An 18,058-nucleotide genomic window follows, 5' to 3' on the forward strand; every position below is an offset into this window, starting at 1 on the left:
AGAGATAACAGGGGTTGAGTTTGGGGTCTGTAAAGCTTGTGATACCCATTAGGCATCTACATGCAGTCTGGAAGTCAGGAGAGAGCCTGGGCTAGAGATATGAATTTGGGAGTCATCAGAATATAGAGAGTATTCGAAGGCAAGAGACTAGATGAGACCCACAAGAAAGTGGCTGTAGAGAAGAGACAAGGTGCAAGGACTGAGCTTGAGGCAACCCAACATCCAGAGGTCCTAGATAAGAGGGGGAACTAGCAAAGGAGACTGAGAAGGAACAACCAGTGAGGTAGGTGGCAAACCAGGTGGGTGTGTTGTCCCAGGAGCCAGGATAAAGGCATTTGAAGGAGGAGGGAGTGGGCACCTGGGTCAAATGCTGCTTAAGGGTCAAGTTAGATGCAAAATGGCCTTTGGATTTAACAGCGTGGAGGTCACTGGTGACATTGACCAGAACAGTTTCAATGGAGTGATCGGATAAGAAAGCCTCAGTGGAAAAGGTTTGAGAATAGAAGAGGAATTGGGTGCAGATGCTTCTTTTTGCCATAAAAAAATGGGTTTTGTTTTGTTTTGTTTTTTAGACGGATTCTTGCTCTGTCACACCCTGGCTGGAGTACAGTGGTGCGATCTCGGCTCACTGCCACCTCTGCCTCCTGGGTTCAAGCTATTCTCCTGCCTCAGCCTCCCAAGTAGCTGGGATTACAGGCGCCTGCCACCACGCCTGGCTAATTGTTTTGTATTTTTAGTAGAGGCAGGGTTTAACCGTGTTGGTCAGGCTGGCCTTGAACTCCTGACCTCAGGTGATCCACTCACCTTGGCCTCCCAAACTGCTGGGATTACAGGCGTGAGCCACCACACCCAGCCAAAAATGGTCTATTTTTTAAGCCAGTAATTTTAACTTTCAATTAACCCAAATGGGAATTGTATCCACAGCAATCTGAAGAAGTCAAATTTTACTTGTGAAATCTCCCTATCAGACAAATGACAAAAAGGTTTTGTGAAATGGGTTTCAGCAATTTTAAGTCTGAAAGTCTATTTGTTAAACAAAGGAAAACAACCACTGCCTTTAGTAAATCTGCAGCTCAAAGTATTATAAGTTTTATAATCAAACTTCTATTTGGAACTTCACACACACACACACACCCCAAAATGATGACATCATAGTTCTCAATTAAATATTGTACCTCATTAGAAATAACATTTATTTATTCCAAATATTTCATTATTGATTTATAGTTAGTTCTTTTTTCATGCCATAGCTACCACATACTCACCTTAAATTTGTAATGAGGTTTCTCATTCCATAGACATTTGTCTGCCTTTTGTACTTGTAGACACAGGTTCATGTTGTCAACAGTTGGGTATTGAATCTCAAAAAACATTAAGCTTGGGATTAAAAGTAGGGCAGGGAAAGCTGTCAGTAAAACATGCTAACCTAATATATCTGATGAGGACAAGGTCTAGTTCATAATCAGAACTGCAAGGATGCTGTGAAGTACAATGATCTGATACTTGTGATATCATTTTGTTGTAACATTAAAGCCAAGAGTCTTCTCCACCCAAGGGCAGTGCCAGTTTCCCAGAAGGCTCATTTCTCAGAGCCAAAGCTCCAAAGATACCAGTGCACCCATGCTGATAACTTAGTCTCATGTTATTTCTCAATTTTATGCTTAATTTGCTCCTTTTGGTTTTATGTATTTTGACACGGCCAAGTGTATGTGGGGATTTCCCCATAGTCCTTTAAATGCTGTAAAACTTTAATATAGGGAGATAAAAACCATAATAAGCCATGCCTCCAAGCCCTCACATTTAGTTCTTTGAGTTTGACAATAACCAGTTTTAGATATTTGGAAATTTGGATTTCTACATACTTGCACTGCTTTAAACGCCCTTGTGCCTTTCCTAACCCTCCTCTCCCACCCAAATGAAAATTATATTCTACTGTTAATCTGGACATGCAACTTCCATTGACTGCACAAAATGGCATCTTTACAATTCTTAAATTATCATCATAATGGCCTACATCATGCATGAGCCAATGCAATTTAATATGGTTCAGAATAAAGCCAAGATGGATGCCCAATTCCCAATTTTAGGCATGCAACCCTGGAACGTCTTTTGGAAAAAATGAAATAATGCTCTTGGTAGGCTGTTGGGTTCGTCTGTTTTCAGCATAATTGCCATCTCTCAGCTTCCTAATACCCTTAAAACCTCTGAGAGTCTTTAATGTACAAAGTTCAACAGAAACACCTTCAAAACAGATTAGTTCTAATTATGTTTAATATTGGTTTGCTACTTTATTGAATAAACTACATTTGCTTAAAAAAAAAAAAAGGAAATTCACTTAACTGCATGTCAGTCACCCAAGTTTTAAGTGTACAAATGAAATGGAAAACATTTATTACACAAATTTAATTACAATTCTAAGAAATAAACATGCAAATTAGATAGAGTTCAATTTGCAGATGCTAATCCTCATCCTTGATCTTGTTCCTTCCTCCCTTGATTTTCAGTCTGTGCGTCTTCTTGATTCCTAGGGTGCCAGGCAGCCAGAGGTTTGGTTTTTCACAGTCGGAGGATCACTGTTTTAAAGAAGTGTTATATTTAGCACATCTGGCATAGTGGCAGTAAACAAACATTATAGTCTTTGTAACACTTTTGTGCAGGTGCCTTCTCCCGATTTTATTAGGTCTATGCCTTCCAAGCCTCTGCCTTCATTACACCTAAAATGACCCATCTCGGCTATGGAGGGGTCCCTAGACAGAAGTTATGAATTAATGTTTTTAAAAAATAAACTCTGAGGCCACTATAGGAGAAAATTACTATTTGCAAAAATTCTGATTCCAAGGCTTAAATTACATTCTCTTCAGCAAGGACAATCTCTTGTATTACTTTTTATTTCCTGGAGGTTTTCCCTGGAGGCTCCCCACCCAGAAAGAGTTGCCAATTCAAGTTGCAGCAGGACCAAGGTTGCTTTTTTTTTTTTTTTTTTTTTTTTTTATACGTACGCAGCTCAGGAGGGAAACGGGCGGGGGCGGCGAGGGAGAGTAACTGTTTGGTCCTGCAAAGACATCTGTTTCTCATCTCCGTTTGCTGTGGCAAAGGAGAAGAAAGTCTTTTGCAAACGGTGGGAAAGGCACAGATTTTTTTTTTAATCACACGCACACACAACAACAACAAAACTAAACCAAATTTTAAAAGACAAGACATCTCGGAAGGTTGCAGTGTGAATACATTATTCGGCTGGAGCCGAGCCCCCAGGGTTAGGGCGGGAGCCGGAGAGCGCGTGGGGTCTGGGCTGCGGGCTGGAGCTGCGCCCGCGTGTCCCCGGGCACCGGGAAGGGAGGGGAGGAGAAGGAGGAGGGAGGGCGGGAAGGAGGGAAGGAGGCAGGGGGCGGGCTGGGGTGGGGGTGCGGGAAAGGCGCCCCGTGTGCAGCCTGAGGAGCGGCGGCGGCGGCGGGAGCAGAGGGAGGGAGGGAGAGCGGGCGCGCTTGTCATGTTCCCTCTCTCACCCTGGGGGCATCCTGCAGAACCTCTCCTCGGAAATCCACGGGGAAATGGCAAACAGGATTGACGGGTTTCACACGCTGCTCGCTAGACAGAGCCGCTCATTACCATAACCGTCTGCAGCGACGGCGGCGCAGCGCCCGAGTCGCGGCGGCGGGACCTGCCGGGACCCTCGCCCGCCGCGCACCCGCAGTCACCGCCGAGCGGGCCGCCGGGCCGGGACCCGTGAGTGTGCACCGGCAGCCGGGCTGGCGCCGAGCCCAGAGCGGACCAGCAGCGGCTCAAGCGCTGCGGCCGCTGCCTCCCCGCTGACCCCGCGGTAAGAGCCGGGCTGGGCGCAGGCCGCGGGGGCGGGAGAGGGCCGGGCCGGGTGGAGAGGGAGGGCCGGGCCGGGTGGAGGGCGAGGGCCCCCCGGGGCTCCTGCCCGCTCAGACGGGCACCCACGCGGCCTCCCGCGCGCCCTCTTGGCACCAGGGCTGCGCCGAGGTCACCGAGTGGACTCGCAGCGGCCGGAGCGGGGTCGGGGCGGCGTGGGGGCCAAGGCACAGCTGGGCGCGGAGGCGGCGCGGGCTTTTCCCTGGGCTAGCGTGCGCTGCGGCGCCTTCACCAGGGCGGGAACCGCCGCCTCCTCTAGGGCTGCTCGGGCTGCCACCCGCGCGCACCGAGACAACTCCAGGGGCGGGTGGGGTCAGAAGCTCTGGTGAGACCTCAGGGTCCTCGGTGGTCGCTTAATCCCTCATCCTAGGGGACGGGGGTCAGTAGGAGGGGTTCCCCCAGGTCCGGATGCCGCGGCGCTTGGCAGGTGGGGAGAGAGGGATTGTGGATGTCAGGAGCGCGCGTTTGCAAGAAAAAGGAATTGATGCAGTAGCTGACACCTTCTGTCCCCCGCCACCTCCGCCCCCGCACCCTCCTCCCAGGCAGCAGAGCCGCGCTGCGGGCGGCGGCGGCTCCTCTGTCCTCAGCTCACCTCCCCGGCGGGCTGAGGCTGCTGCCCGCCTGGTCCACGCCTCCGCCTCTCTCTTCCCTTCCTCCCCTCCAGCCTCTTCGGCCCTAGCAACTTTCCGAGTGCCCAGCTACGGTCGCAGAAGCAGGGAAGAGGCGTCCTCGCCGCCAGGTCCCATGGGCGCAGGGCGCTCCCGCGGCCGGGGGCTTCCGGCGGGTTTGGCCGGCAAGGGAGGGAGGGAGGGCCGGGCCGGCATCTGCTGCGGGCTGGAGCGCGGGGGCCCGGGCCAGCCCCGCCAGAGCCCTGCCAGCCGCCGTGAGTCATTTCCTTGGAATCCTACCTTTGGTGTTTATTTCCCTTAGAAGGAAACTTGGTTGAAAAAAAAAAAAAAAAAAAAAGGATAAGACATAAAGAATAATAATAGCTCTTATTCTTCCGAAGAGGCACACGGCTCCGGCACCGTAGAAAGACAACTTGCCTTTGTTCCCGGACACTTGGGGTGTTGTTTACTTTCTCCTGCGGCCAGCGGCCGACCGGGAGCTGCTGGCTACCCCGGGAGGGGCTGAGGGCTGCGGCACCGACACCCCGGGGGTGTGTCTGTGCGGGAGCCAGAATGTGGTTGGTGGCTGCCGCCCGCCTTCAAGAGGTCGGCCCTCCAAACCTCGGACCCCCCCACCCCCCGCCCCGCCGCCAACACACACACACACCTTGGGCACCGGGGCTTGGACATCGGAGCACCCCTTCGTGCTCTTTAAGCCCACCCAGCACCTGCAGCCCCAACCACAGGACCCAGCTTCAAGCTCTTGACCTCGTAGGGCTGCAGCTGAGACATGTACTTCCCAGGGCAGACAGGTGTACTGCAGGGACCGGCAGAAAAGCGACATCTGTCTGTTTAGAAGGGTTGAAGGATTTTGTTCCGCCCATCCAGTCCCTTCCACTACCACCACCAGGAGCCGGACAAGCTATTGAGATCATTTTAGGACAATGTGGAGGTCAGGGGCTTGATGCCATTTAAGACTGGCAGCATCGATCGAGGGTGGAAATAGCCCTTTACTTCCCTGCTTTCCAGTGCTGGAATCAGACTGCTAACTGCTGTAATGATCTTAATCAAATGCTCTCCAGTTTTCAATGACAGATGGAAGAAGAGGTGAGCGAAGAATAACCTGGCGCCCCTTGTTAGATTCAAGGTGCCGCTGAATTCATAGCTATCCTGTTTTGTGTGCCAGCCACTCTTATTAGCATCATAATTGCTTTGAGGAAAGAATAAGCACAACTCATCTGGAAAAAAACAAATTGTGTAGGAATGTCTGGTAACTTTACTATGAACATTTGCTGGAAAAGCTTGGCATTCTAGCCCTCAGCCTTCTGGGGATGCTGGACATGTCATTCCACTACAGCCACCTGGGTGTCAAAACAGACATTCAGGAGCCTGAGGATGAAGGGTTGGGGCTTGTTTTTGTTTTTGTTTTTTTAATCTTTTAAACCCATGCATAGGCAAAACACACTCTAACACCCTCCTGTTGAATCCACCACCTCAGATGTTAGAAAATAAATTTTGTCATAATGTATATCCTTTTATTTGTTTAATATTAATAGAACATGAATTTGTGGACTTGAACTGCTGACATCAGTAGCAGAATTATAAATCTCATCAGACTGAGAATTATGACAGTTTAGATCTCTACATATAATATGAAGACAGATTCATGTTAAGCATTTGTGCTTAATCCTGCAGTGTCCAATTTTTCATGAACAGTCAACTTGCTTTCTTAATTTGTTAACATCCATCCAGTGTTAAGTTTTAAATAGACTAGGAAGACTCAATTGCAAAATCTCCTCCCTGTTCCCAAATAATCCCAATTCATTCACGTTTTATTCAGATTTACATAAATCACTTGCAGAACTCAGCCTCTCTAGTTTAGGGTTTTGTGTGTAACAGTTCTCAATTTACAGAAGAAAAACTTACTAAAATTAGATATTGTGAACAAAAAAATAGCCAAGATAAATACTGTTATGCCATGTTTCCAGTTCACATGCATAATAGCATCTCATATGCTGGAAATAATGCTAACAAATAGAAACACTGAAATCCCTAACAACCAAAAAACTCCTACCAAAAAGTTATTAAAATATAAACAAACTCTGACAAACATAAAACAGCACAGGGCCCATATAATGTCCTATTAAACAAAAGTAATTTGCTGCCAGGGGCCTGCAAATGTTTTTCTTTCTTAAGGGGCATGAGTTTGTCAACTTGCTTTTGTTTACATGAAATAAAATTCTGCATAGGCAAAAGCCTTGCATCTTATTCCCGTGATCTAACACAAAAGTGAGTGTAAACTTCAAACTAGAAAATGTTGATTCTCTCAATAAGAACAGGCTGCTGACTGTTGAAAAGCTGTAATTCATGTGCTCTTGGCAATAGTATTTCCTGATATGATTGTCTCTTAGAATAGTTTAAGAGACTGGACCATTTCATAAGAGTCTTCCAGGGAATAAATCATCATGAAGTTTGATACCCTACTTGGATGTGGAGTTTGAGAAGTGATGGACAGAAGGGCTTAATTTGTTAAATCAGTGTAGGCTAAATTTCTTTGTTGATGACTCAAAGATAAAAATAAATGACATGTCCCATCGTTTGTTTATAAAGATTTATCTTTTGCCCACTTGTCTTAAGGTTTACTAATAAGTCCTTACTGATGTCTCTTTGGAGAGTGTCTTAAAAGAGAAAGGGGAAGTGTTTTAGCAGCCCAAACCAGCTGAGTCCTAATTCTCTCCACTGACCTGTACACCTTCCCTGTCTGTCAAAAGGTCTTGCTTCATTATTCTGTGTGGTTGGGACAGAATTTGAGACCTCAGAGAGAAGACTGGGTGAAAGGTAGAGTCATTGCTGCCAAGAACTGCTCTTTTAGCCAGAAGTACATTGTCACTTTAATGATGCTGTTTTGCCTTTCCCTGGTGTTTTTCCTCCTTTTCCTTGGAAGTGGACCCCTGTTATGGCATGTAGGTAATAGTCTCCCATGAGACAATGATAGATTCCCAGTCTTTCCCAAAAACATTACAAGCTGTATAATTTGGAAAAGAAAGCAAGAACTGGGCCCTTAGTTTATATCTGAAAAACAATCAATCTTCAGAAAGCAAGCCTGACATCACTTGTGTGACAGTTCTTGAAACCACAAAATGAGATAGTGGGGGCTTGGGTCTCGTAAAGGGATTGGCAGTTAAGGAGGCACTGAGGCTGTGCTACTGTCACCACTGGTCTATGGCTGCTAGGTCTTTTTACCTTCATATCAGACTCTCCTCTCCCTTGAACTTACTCTTGACCCTACCTTGAGAGCTGCAAAGGGCCAAGTGAAGACACAGAGCCCCCATGAAAGCGGCCCCACTGCTTGAGCTATAGAGGGGCCCAGGAAGCCTCACAGAGCAGAGGCTCCCATCTCCCTGCAGGCCCAAGGGAGAAGGGCGTGAACTGGAGAGAAGGGCAGTGATGTGTTGCCTCTTGGAAAGTTCCTGCTCTGTGTCTGGGCTTTGCAGTGTAAAGAGTTGTTGGCTGCCTCTGGCCCCAGAGCCTGGCTCCTGTTTAATATTCTGCCTGCTCCGTTGATGTTGTGCTTGGCTCCTGTGGGACTGCAACTCACGGCTTGAAACTGGAGCCAATTTTCTGTCTTCATCTCGCAGTGTTTTGACTGGAGGCAGATCCAGTTCAGGCCGATCAGGGCTGGTGGAAACAACTACCAAGTGTCTCTCTGTCTGCTTTGCTTTGGGAGAAGAAAGTGGAGGGAGCCCCAGCATGTTGTAGAGGAACTGGCCTGCGGAAACAAGAGGAGGAGGGTGCAGGGGGCAGCGGAACAGACTGAACCTCAGAACATCAGTTGGAATTACGGTGGATATTTCTGCTTCCCCTGCCCTTTTCTTTTGATTGATTAGTGGATTTCATCAAAGGAGACTCCCGGGGGATTGACTGGAAAATTGATTTTGCCTTATTAATAGAAAGGAAGAGCAAGGGTTTTGGCTTCTTAGCGGTACGTTTTCTTTGGAAGGTCAGGAGGAAAATGTGTTTAGGAGGCAAAGCAGCTGTCTAGAAGAAGGCTGAGGGGAATCTGAGAACAATAAGAAATGAGGTTTTAAAGATCCGCCCATGAAATGCAGATTGCTGAACACAGAGGCTGAGCTAATAGCAGCTAGAGAGTTTGCTGAGGTTTTCTTTGAAAAAATAATAAAATGTTTCAGGGTGAAGGGGAGGGCCGAGAAGTAAAAGTTTCCCAAAGCAAAGAAATGAAGATGCCAAGGCCGTCCCTTGGCTTGCTCTTGATTAGGGCTGTTTTCTTCATTCTTGTTTTTTTTTTTTTTCTTTTCTTTTCAGATCTGAGGCTGTCAGAGATGACTCTGGTTCTGTCCATGAATAGATTCTGCGAGCCCATTGTCTCGGAAGGAGCTGCTGAAATTGCTGGGTACCAAACACTATGGGAGGCTGACAGCTACGGAGGCCCAAGCCCCCCAGGGCCAGCACAGGCTCCTTTGCAGGGAGATCGGGGAGCTGGTCCCCCGCTGGCAGGTATTTCCCTTGACCCCCCCACTCCTTGCTGCCCTTTGCAGTCAGCCTGGTGGGCAGGAGGTGGTGTCTGGAGTGCCCCTCTGAGCCAGGAAAGCTAAAGCTCCAAGGGCTTCCCGGGCTGCTGTGCACCTCTCCTAAGTGAGTCCAGAGCTCCAGAGAGAGGACCAAAGGTGATATTTAAATTGCATTCAAACCTGTGTCTACCCATGCTGCTGCTTGAATTATATTCTGTATTTTTAAGAGGGCCAAACCAGATATTGAAACTCTGAGTTTGGGTTTTGGTTTTCTGCCCTGTGGAACTATATGGTTCTCTCACAACTATGAAAGCTCTGGTGGGCTCAACAATGACACCTTTATCCCATGAGATATAAAGGAATCGGCACTTTGCGCCAGCAGCTATGTGTCTCTTTTCTTTATTAACCCATTTAGGCTCAGTGTTCCATTATTGGAACGCTAAGCTTGTGGAAGTTATTTCTATCCTGCTGTTCAAGGTCATCACCAAGGTCTGACTTCACACACAAAAAATGTGCAACCTCTGGCATAAATGGGTTAAGCACACAACTGGCTTTGGGATTGTAGGAAAAAATTTAAAGCCAAGAAAATAAAAATATGTTCTTCCTGATTCTTTCTGCTTATGGTTTAAGTTCCTTCGGATTTTTGTGCAGTATTAGCTATTTTTTAAAATAAACTAAAATATAAAACAAGTACTCAATGAAGTCTGTTTTGCTAAAAAAGATTAAAAACTGTGGTCTTCATGGTTGGCATACTACATTTTGAAGAGTGAAAAGGACATTAGTTACCCAAAATTTTAATTCAAATTTTAAAAATTTGAATTTTGCATTTTGAAAAAAAGGAATGTTATAATTCCAATATGCAGATAACCATTTGTTCACTAACCTAAAGCCAATAATATTTTAAAGTTGTTTGGTTATCAGTGGTTACAGTTAAAGATGTATGCATTTGAACAGTGGTGCTATGTTGTCATAGGTTTAATTAAACAATTTAAATAAATACTAATATATTTTAGAGAAATTACACTCCTCCACTTTCTGAATATTGCAGTTTCCTTTTGCATAGATTTAAGATTCTGCATATTTATTAAATGCTAAAGTATGTGATTTTCCTCTATAATTGCCTAGAAATCTTTTCCTAGCCTGGGTCACAGGATTCCATATGATAGCAACTATTAAGACAAATGTTTATTTTTAATCACCACATGTTCAGACAAATATGCAGCCAAGTTATCATCTAGAAGGACAGGAAATGAAAGTATTTTGTTTGGAGAACCTCTGGCAAACCGCATGTCATTTGTCATATCTGATTTATTACCACAGGATCACATTACAGGGGAACTTCAAATCCTCTAACAACATCCAAGATCGCATACTTTAAGAGGAAGTATGTGGAAGAAGAGGATTTTCACCCACCACTCAGCAGCTGTAGCCATAAAGTATGTTTTTTTTTAATAGTCATTATTTTTATTAAGAGTTTAAGATACTTAGTAACAGTTGCTTGATCCACTTCCAGGAATTAAATTGTTTCACCCAAGCAATGAAAATGAGCCACTTCTCAGTGGAGCCTCATTAATCGTTGTCACTTTTTTGGGTCCTGTGTTATTTTTCACAAGTACTTGAAGAAAAAGCTGGCAAGAGCTGTTCTACCCAGAAATGTCAAAATTATGTAATCCAAGGAATTTTTTTAACATATGATTTAATATTTCTCAGACTGCGTTTCGGGTTATGGTTCTTCCGCACTTTTGTGTGGAATGCTTGTTCTTTCCCGTGGTGTTCTCCCCAGTCTAAGTTCTGGCTCCTGCAGCCAATGTTACTTCTGTGTGTGTCCACGTGGGGGTGGTTACGCAGAGCTTTTCCTGACCTTTTGTGGGTAGACTCACCATCCTTGAATGTGTGTATGCAAGTAGAAATATGCACTTCCCTGGACATTGGTTACATATAAGTTGTTGAAAAATATACTTCATTTCCAAGAAAAGACCAAAGCTAACTTTTTTGTAGGTATAGTTAAAAAAAAAAAAAAAAAAAACAAGGTGGGGAAATTGCATAGAATTATGAAACTGGGCACCTAAACTTTTGAAATATCAGTTTGTTTTTCTTTAGAGTTACCTTCCTTCAATAACTATCTGCTGATTTAATTGAGGCAGGTATAACTGCAGACCATAGTTGTCTGAAATGCAGAGAGGATTTTCAATTCGTCTTCCTCTCTGTCTTCTCTTGTCTTCCCCCTCTGCCACCTCATCCTTTAGAGGTTACTTTTACCTTGCTCATGAAAGGACAGCAGAATGCATTGGTAGGTACTGGGCTTTTCCCTGCATGTGTAGTCCCTGCCTTTGGTCAGTATGGGCTGGTTTAGTTCACAGCTCCTCAGGTTATGCTGCCAGTTTGCTTTTTTGATGACCTGGAATAGCTGGTCCCCCGGACACAAGCAGTTTATTTCCTTTTTAGTTTCTGTGTTGTGGTTGTAGCAGTTTCCCAGTTGCTACTGGATTTGCACCAACCATCACATAGTGATAGTGTCACACAGCTCAGGAGTGAGCCCTCTCAGTTCCTCTCGGCATCTCATCTCCCACTCAGCTCCGCAAGGAAGCCTACTTTGGTCCTTCAACTGACAGATTCTGTCAGGGCCTGAGCCTCATTCATTATTGTGTCCTCTTATCAAGCAAGGATAATTGCAAGTATGAAACCCAAAGGATTAAAAGAGGGACAGTATTAAAAGCCAAATCTCATGCTCCTTGATGGCTAGACCAGGGTTTGAAGTATATTCATTGTGACTTGCATTTTGACATCATTTTAAAAACACGTATTGATGTATAATATATGAGTTATGTGTCTGTGTGTATGTGTATTTGTGTAGACACACATAAAAAAGTACAAGTATCACAGTACAGCTTGATGAATTTCATGAGGTGAACATATCCATGTAACTAACATCCGGGTCAAGAACCAAAACATAACCAGCAACCAGAATCCTCCTTGACCTGCTTTTAACACTACCCTTTGCCCCACTCACCCCAACTCTGAAAGTACCTCCTCTCCTGACTTCTAATAGCTTAGATTAGTTTTGTGTTTCAGCATCTTCCTTACTGGGCCATAATAGATCAAACCACCTGAACTGTCCCTCCTGAGGTCTGCACTGTGGCTTGATTCCCTAGTGCTTGGCCATACCAGTGGATCAGGAAGTGGGTGGGCACTCCAGCCAAGTGACAAAAGGGAACATCGGCAGAATGGGGGACAGCCTCTCTAAATGAACCTTGGGGAACAAGACCACAACATGCCCAGACCCAGACAGTGCCAAGAAAGAAGTATGCTATGATGGTGTTTTCTTATAGTCCATTTTCTAAGCTTTCTCTCTTCCTTTTTTGTTTTTTTTGTTTTGTTTTGTTTGGTTTTGGTTTTGGTTTTGGTTTGTAGACCATCTCAATTTTTGAGGAACGAGCCCACATCCTTTATATGTCCTTAGAAAAGCTAAAGTTTATCGATGACCCTGAAGTATACCTCCGAAGATCTGTCCTTATAAACAATTTGATGAAAAGGATCCATGGAGAAATTATCATGCAGAATAACTGGTGCTTCCCTGCCTGCTCTTTCAATGGCACCTCTGCCCAAGAGTGGTTTATGGCTCAAGACTGCCCTTACCGAAAACGACCACGGATGGCCAAAGAGGAATGTGAAAAGTTTCATGCCTGCTGCTTTTACCAAGAATGTGGTGGCCACTACCTAAATGTACCCCTTTCTGTCAATGCTAATGTTGGAAGTGCCTCCACCGCTGCCTCCTCTCCCTCCGTCTCTTCTTCCTCCTCATCCTCCTCTTCCTCTCCCCCTTTGTCTCTACCGAGTTGTTCCCACCAGGTGGATTTCGATGTAGGCAGTGCACCTGTTTACAAGAGTGATGGCCAGATACCTGCCAACGAAATCTTTGTCACTAATGTCAGATCACTTGGTGTTCAGGAAAAGGCCAAATTAAATGAGGAGAAAGCAAATAATGACACCAACAGAGATGGTGGCCCCCTCAGCCATGAACCTGTGGGAAATGACCTTGCTTTTGAGTGCAAAGGCCAATTTTATGATTATTTTGAGACCGGATATAATGAAAGAAACAATGTAAATGAATCTTGGAAAAAGTCCTTACGGAAAAAGGAGGCTTCGCCACCAAGTAACAAACTGTGCTGCAGCAAAGGAAGTAAAATATGAGCCATCTTCTCACCGAACTTTGAAGCATGCACAGCATGATCAGTTAGCTCTCATAAATTTTATTTTGAATGGATTTTGTACAACTGATAAAATTATGCCATGAACATGCCGTGTCGTTTTAATGCCTGGAGAGCAGATTGCATAAAACATCTGTATAGTAGGCATCAGCGAGCTTCTTATAAATGTGGTGATTTTTACCAAGGAAATGATTGACTTAATGCTTAAAAGTATATCATAGTTTTCTGACAGAAAAGACCAGTAGATTAGATTGGGGGACAATGTGCCCTTGCAATATTTCCATTGCCCCCCAAGGAGCCTGTCACTAGCTAAGAAATTTCTACATGTTTGCCGATTAATTAGGGAGTTATTTGGTAAGCAAATCAATATAACCAGCAAAGATACCTGCTTCTTCTATATGATATAATTTTGTTTTTAAATAAAAGACTGAAGACAGGGAGCTAGATGAAATGGCTTAATGGTGCTGTTAAGTATTTGTACCTAACAGTCTTGCGTGACAGATGAAAATAGGATGTAACATAATGAAACACACCTGTCTAGGGGCGGCAATCAACAGTCTTACACAGAGAGGGTATTCCCTGCAAGTTTCTGGCTTGCCTGTGATGGGTGATGAGGCTTTTAGAGAGGTGTTATACAGGGCGATTTTTGGTGCCTTACTTTATCTTAATTTTTGCCAATGTGAAAATTAAGGATAAATCAGAGTTACAGCAGGGATTTAACAAACAGGAAAAAAAAAAAAAAAACAGGGTGGATCAATATGGTGTGGAAACTGTTAACTTTGAACTATTGTGTTCAACTTTTGATTCGACATCTCTATTCTTCCTTTATTTTTGATGCCCAATTGCTTTTGGATTTGGCATTTTTTCAATAGGGATGGAGGAAATGAGAGAGAGCTGTTAGAAAGCAGCACGGGCTGCTCGAGCTTTTCTATGGCAACTGTCTGTTGCTGGGGTTTGGGTTTTCTGGGTTTTGGGTTTTGTTTTGTTTTCTTGTCCAATGAAGTTCACGAACCAGTGGCATGCATTATACTTTTCTCTGTTTTGCATCATTTCACTTGTTTAGATTATAAAAGCATGTGGGTTTTTATATATGAACTTTGCTGTTGATTAAGAAGCACAATGTTATAAATGATGTGGTGATCATTAAGGTTTATCTTAAAGAATGTAAAGACTTTAGTTTTTTGAAAGTTATTTTGGAGAAATGGGACTTAATTTATAATAGTTACTATGTATTTGGTCTACATTTTCCAAATAATATCTTTAATTTGTACGTTTGAAAAGTGTTCAGAGTGGCCCTCCTACCATCCTTCCTTCCACTCCAGCCAACTCTTCCTGCCATTCCAGTTTCCAGGTTTACTAATTGACTTGGACCTGTTTAAACAATACTTCACAGAAACCAAATGCCAAATGGAGGAAATAAGTAAACCCTCCCAGTTTCTCCAAGATAAAGCTTTTTTATTATTGCTATTAATATTAAATATAGGTCTCATTCATACAGTGTATGAGTAGGATCATTTGGACAATTGTCCACAAGGACCAATTTTTAAAACATTTTCTTGCGTTATAGCTAAATACTCTAGTAATGTTTTGTCCTTTATTTTCAATATTTGATAAACATTTGATGTTCAAAACTTAGCTAATAGATGCTTGTATATGAATGTGTTGTAATAAAGTGAGGTTTTCTTGATATATATTTATTAAAATGATAAAAATTCATTAAGATTTTTAAAAATTTTAATGGCTATTGGCTATGTTTCTCTTTTCCATTATTCTCTCTCCTTTAAAAAACTCAAAACATCTAGAAACTGTAATGGATAGTGGCCACACAGGAGTTTTCTAAATTAAAGAGTATTTTAAAATGCCAATCTGACAGGTGTTTTAGAATGATCCTAGTTTGTAAGTTTAAGTTTCTGTTGATTAAGAAGCACAATATTAATAGATGATGTGGTGATCAATAAGGTTATGTCTGAAAGAATGTAAAGATTTTCCTTTCTGGAGTGTGTCTGAAAAAAATTGTATAGCATGAAGCCGTAAATACTGAATCTTAGCTGATTGCATTATGAAATGTCGAACTGTGAAGATGACCCATATGTAAACGGTTATAACAACTACAGATTATTGCTAGTAGCATTCCATACAATTGTGTATTAATGTTCTTAGGAGCTAATATTTGATAAAGGGGGAAAGCTAGTTAAAAACTAATTTGTCAAATGTAGCATTCTTATTACGAGTGTAATATCTCATGGAGATTTAAATATGAACGAAAGGATTTATCCTTCTGCTTTTTAAAGGCCCCAGCATTACTAGACAGTGTTTTTCTTGATGGCCAAAGCTGTAAAATGACAAAGTTGATGATTTTCAGCAGCACTCACCTGAGCTGTGAGCGCCTGCACCTGTTCGGTAGAACCCACTAGAATCACTTCTCTGCAGGATAAGTGATGCCTTTGAATCCAGCAGAATAAAAATCTGTTCTTTTTAGTCATCGTCAAGTTTTTGTTTCCAGGATATTTCTAGCATCACAAAAAAATTTTCTTCACCAAAAACTAATTCCTAAGCACCCATCCAAACTACAAAAATTCTCTTGTTAGTAGGTGAGAGTGCTAGGACTTCCTGTGTTCACCTCCCATGCACCCAGAATTGTCTTTTATGCGTGAGATATTCCATTAGATTTTCCTAGAGTGGCCAGGACACCCTTCATAGTAAGTTAAATCCCTTAGCTGGATTCTATAGTTTTATCTTGAGCAACTTGGAAAAGCTAAGACATCCTCCACCCACACTGCTGTCTACCCGCCTGGAAGCAGCACCTTCTCTCATTGCTGTGCTGTGCTTTAAGGAAAACCTGATATGACAGAATCAAGACTATTAAAAGATAAATGAAGGGAAACCTTCATTTAAGAAAGTGGCCTTGCTCCCCAAGAGTGCCTTTAATTGCTATTCCCCTAGGCATCTGGGTGCATATCATTAATGAAATCATTAACCTTTGTCTCTCGTCCTTCCTTTCTAAAAATGGCAGATTATAGAAGGTGGTCTGGCAAAGGGATTTTCAAAGGGCAAAAGTCTCATCATCATCTTTCCACTCAAAATCCTATTATTCTATACTTCACTTTGCAGGGGTCCTAGGGACAGGATTGCAGGGACAGGGGACATGGGAGGAAGAGAGAAAAATTCAAAACCAGCAGATGCCACTATCTGGCAATGAATTGAGAATTAGGGTAAAGCATCTTTGGCATGATCTTTTATTAAGACAACAAAAATGTAGAACATTTTACATGCTACTTTGTTAAATGGTGAAGCAAGTGAATGAAAGTATTTATTTTTAGAGCTCACAGTTAACTCCATCGAGACATGGCTATCCATCCCTCCAGTTATGAACTTGTATTACAGCTCCACTTGGTGACTTCCTTTCTGTGTATCAGGAGCAGAGCAGAGGACAACTTGTAGAAGACATGACCATTAAGAGACATCCACTTCACAACAAATATAAGACAAGGATACAAGGATTCCTATGTGATGCAGCTAGGTTTTTATATCCTTCTAACAAATGGTGAGCAGGAGACTTTTTTTTGGGAAATAATTAGTTGTGAAATTCCATTTTTCTGACAGCCCCTTACATTTGAAGTTATTTCATTTGTAGTTAAGGTTATCACACCCCTGCCAATTTTGCTAGATCTTTTCAGAGACAAGCATTCAGCATGGCATTAGTAATGGTGGTTTAAACTAGAGGCAGAACTGTCCCATGAAGAGGAGAATGATATCAGTATTTAAATCATAAAAGAAGAGACAATGTATGGTTTGTAGTGATTCATTTTAAGATTGCTGTGTTTTGATTCTGTGGTTTAAAATAAATGCATTAAGGATCTTTTAAGTTACTACAAGATGCCTCTGTTGCTTTCTTAGCTATAGTGCCTCAGCAAGGTATATTCTCTTGACATGGCTAAAACAGCTCAATTTTATGTGATATAGCTACACGACCGGGGGTGAAAGAGTTACTAGTTTGGAGATTATTTCCCAGCCCTGGGTACCTGCCATATTTGAGCTGGGAGAACTCACTTAGGAAAAGCACTTGCAAAGATGTAAGTTATGAACACTTGAATCTCGCATCCTGCCATAAAGTGCATCAGCAAGTGAGTTTAATAAAACATGCTGTTTAAAATAGTCTGTAATTTCCTGTTTCTGCATTTCCCTTCAGTATCTGTGACAGGCTGAAGAACGATGACTAAACGAAGGGAATTTACACAAGCTAGTCTGGTGGTGTTTGCAAACCATCGCCATGAGCTTCATCTTCTTTGGTAAACAATCCGCTGGTGGGCTGTCTATGGTTGGTTTCTTTTCCTTGTTGTTGATCCAATTTGTTAATTTTGAAAATGCAAACTACTTGTTCACAGCGTGGAAACACCTGCTTTTGACCACAATGAAACTGATAGAATGTATGGGGATGTATTAGTGGTTTCTCATGACATTTCTTATATTTCTCAACCCCATTTTTTTGACTCTTCTCTTGATTTAAAAATATAAAAATGTGATAAAATCTTGTTGGGAGGACCTACCTATAAAAGAACTTGCAGAGATGTAAGTTATGATCTTGCTTTCTGCCAAGATCTCCAAGACAATAGGCAAATATCAGAATTTTGGGAGAAAGGGATCTAACGTACCCTAGTCCTGTGCTGCACAGACCAGCCTGGCCTTCAGCAGGCATTACCTCTATCCAGATCTTTCAATGGAAGCAGCTGAGTCCAGGCATCAGGCATGTGATTCTCCACTGCCTCCTCTGGTCAGTACACACGTGCTTCAGATACCCTCTAAAGTGACTGCAATGAACTAAGCTCAGATGTGCTAAGAC

General features: G+C 43.2%; 2 protein-coding genes across 8 annotated transcripts; one reads left to right on the top strand and one right to left on the bottom strand.

Moving 5' to 3' along the window:
- Positions 1-2,253: 2,253 nt before the first annotated feature.
- LOC712687 (uncharacterized) lies at positions 2,254-5,034 on the bottom strand. 5 transcript variants are annotated; one of them, XR_013394935.1, is made up of 5 exons: positions 4,920-5,034; positions 4,466-4,810; positions 3,504-4,292; positions 3,000-3,084; positions 2,254-2,573 (listed from the first exon to the last, which is right to left on the bottom strand). XR_013394935.1 is itself a non-coding variant. In XM_077937305.1 (4 exons), the coding sequence occupies exons 2-4, from the start codon at positions 4,763-4,765 to the stop codon at positions 2,557-2,559; spliced, it is 402 nt and encodes a 133-aa protein (XP_077793431.1). In that variant the 5' UTR covers positions 4,766-4,810; positions 4,920-5,026; the 3' UTR covers positions 2,254-2,556. The 5 variants fall into 5 exon arrangements, 2 of the variants coding, with proteins under 2 accessions (XP_077793431.1, XP_014973033.1); XM_077937305.1 differs by lacking the exon at positions 3,504-4,292 and having other exon boundaries at positions 4,920-5,026; XM_015117547.3 differs by lacking the exons at positions 3,504-4,292; positions 4,920-5,034 and having other exon boundaries at positions 4,466-4,865.
- On the top strand, positions 3,691-17,581 carry SERTAD4 (SERTA domain containing 4). 3 transcript variants are annotated; one of them, XM_077937275.1, is made up of 5 exons: positions 3,691-3,817; positions 8,805-8,996; positions 10,331-10,446; positions 16,635-16,762; positions 17,408-17,581. In XM_077937275.1, exons 2-5 carry the CDS (start codon positions 8,822-8,824, stop codon positions 17,436-17,438), a joined length of 450 nt encoding a protein of 149 aa, XP_077793401.1. In that variant the 5' UTR covers positions 3,691-3,817; positions 8,805-8,821; the 3' UTR covers positions 17,439-17,581. The 3 variants fall into 3 exon arrangements, with proteins under 3 accessions (XP_077793401.1, XP_014973017.1, XP_001109829.1); XM_015117531.3 differs by lacking the exons at positions 16,635-16,762; positions 17,408-17,581 and adding an exon at positions 12,422-15,702; XM_001109829.5 differs by lacking the exons at positions 3,691-3,817; positions 16,635-16,762; positions 17,408-17,581 and adding exons at positions 8,119-8,324; positions 12,422-15,702.
- The last annotated feature ends 477 nt before the right edge of the window (positions 17,582-18,058 follow it).

Source organism: Macaca mulatta, chromosome 1 (genome assembly GCF_049350105.2).
Source record: "Macaca mulatta isolate MMU2019108-1 chromosome 1, T2T-MMU8v2.0, whole genome shotgun sequence".
Classification (NCBI taxonomy): Eukaryota; Metazoa; Chordata; class Mammalia; order Primates; family Cercopithecidae; genus Macaca; species Macaca mulatta.

Bases quoted from the DNA above. Each gene is read 5' to 3' on its own strand.
- SERTAD4 (XM_015117531.3), top strand. From the start codon at position 8,822: ATGACTCTGGTTCTGTCCATGAATAGATTCTGCGAGCCCATTGTCTCG. The intron at 8,997-10,330 runs GTATTTCCCTTG...TTATTACCACAG, and splicing joins AGCTGGTCCCCCGCTGGCAG to GATCACATTACAGGGGAACT. The intron at 10,447-12,421 runs GTATGTTTTTTT...TTTGGTTTGTAG, and splicing joins TCAGCAGCTGTAGCCATAAA to ACCATCTCAATTTTTGAGGA.
- LOC712687 (XM_077937305.1), bottom strand. From the start codon at position 4,765: ATGACTCACGGCGGCTGGCAGGGCTCTGGCGGGGCTGGCCCGGGCCCC. The intron at 3,085-4,465 runs GTGAGCTGAGGA...CCTTTGCCACAG, and splicing joins AGCCTCAGCCCGCCGGGGAG to CAAACGGAGATGAGAAACAG.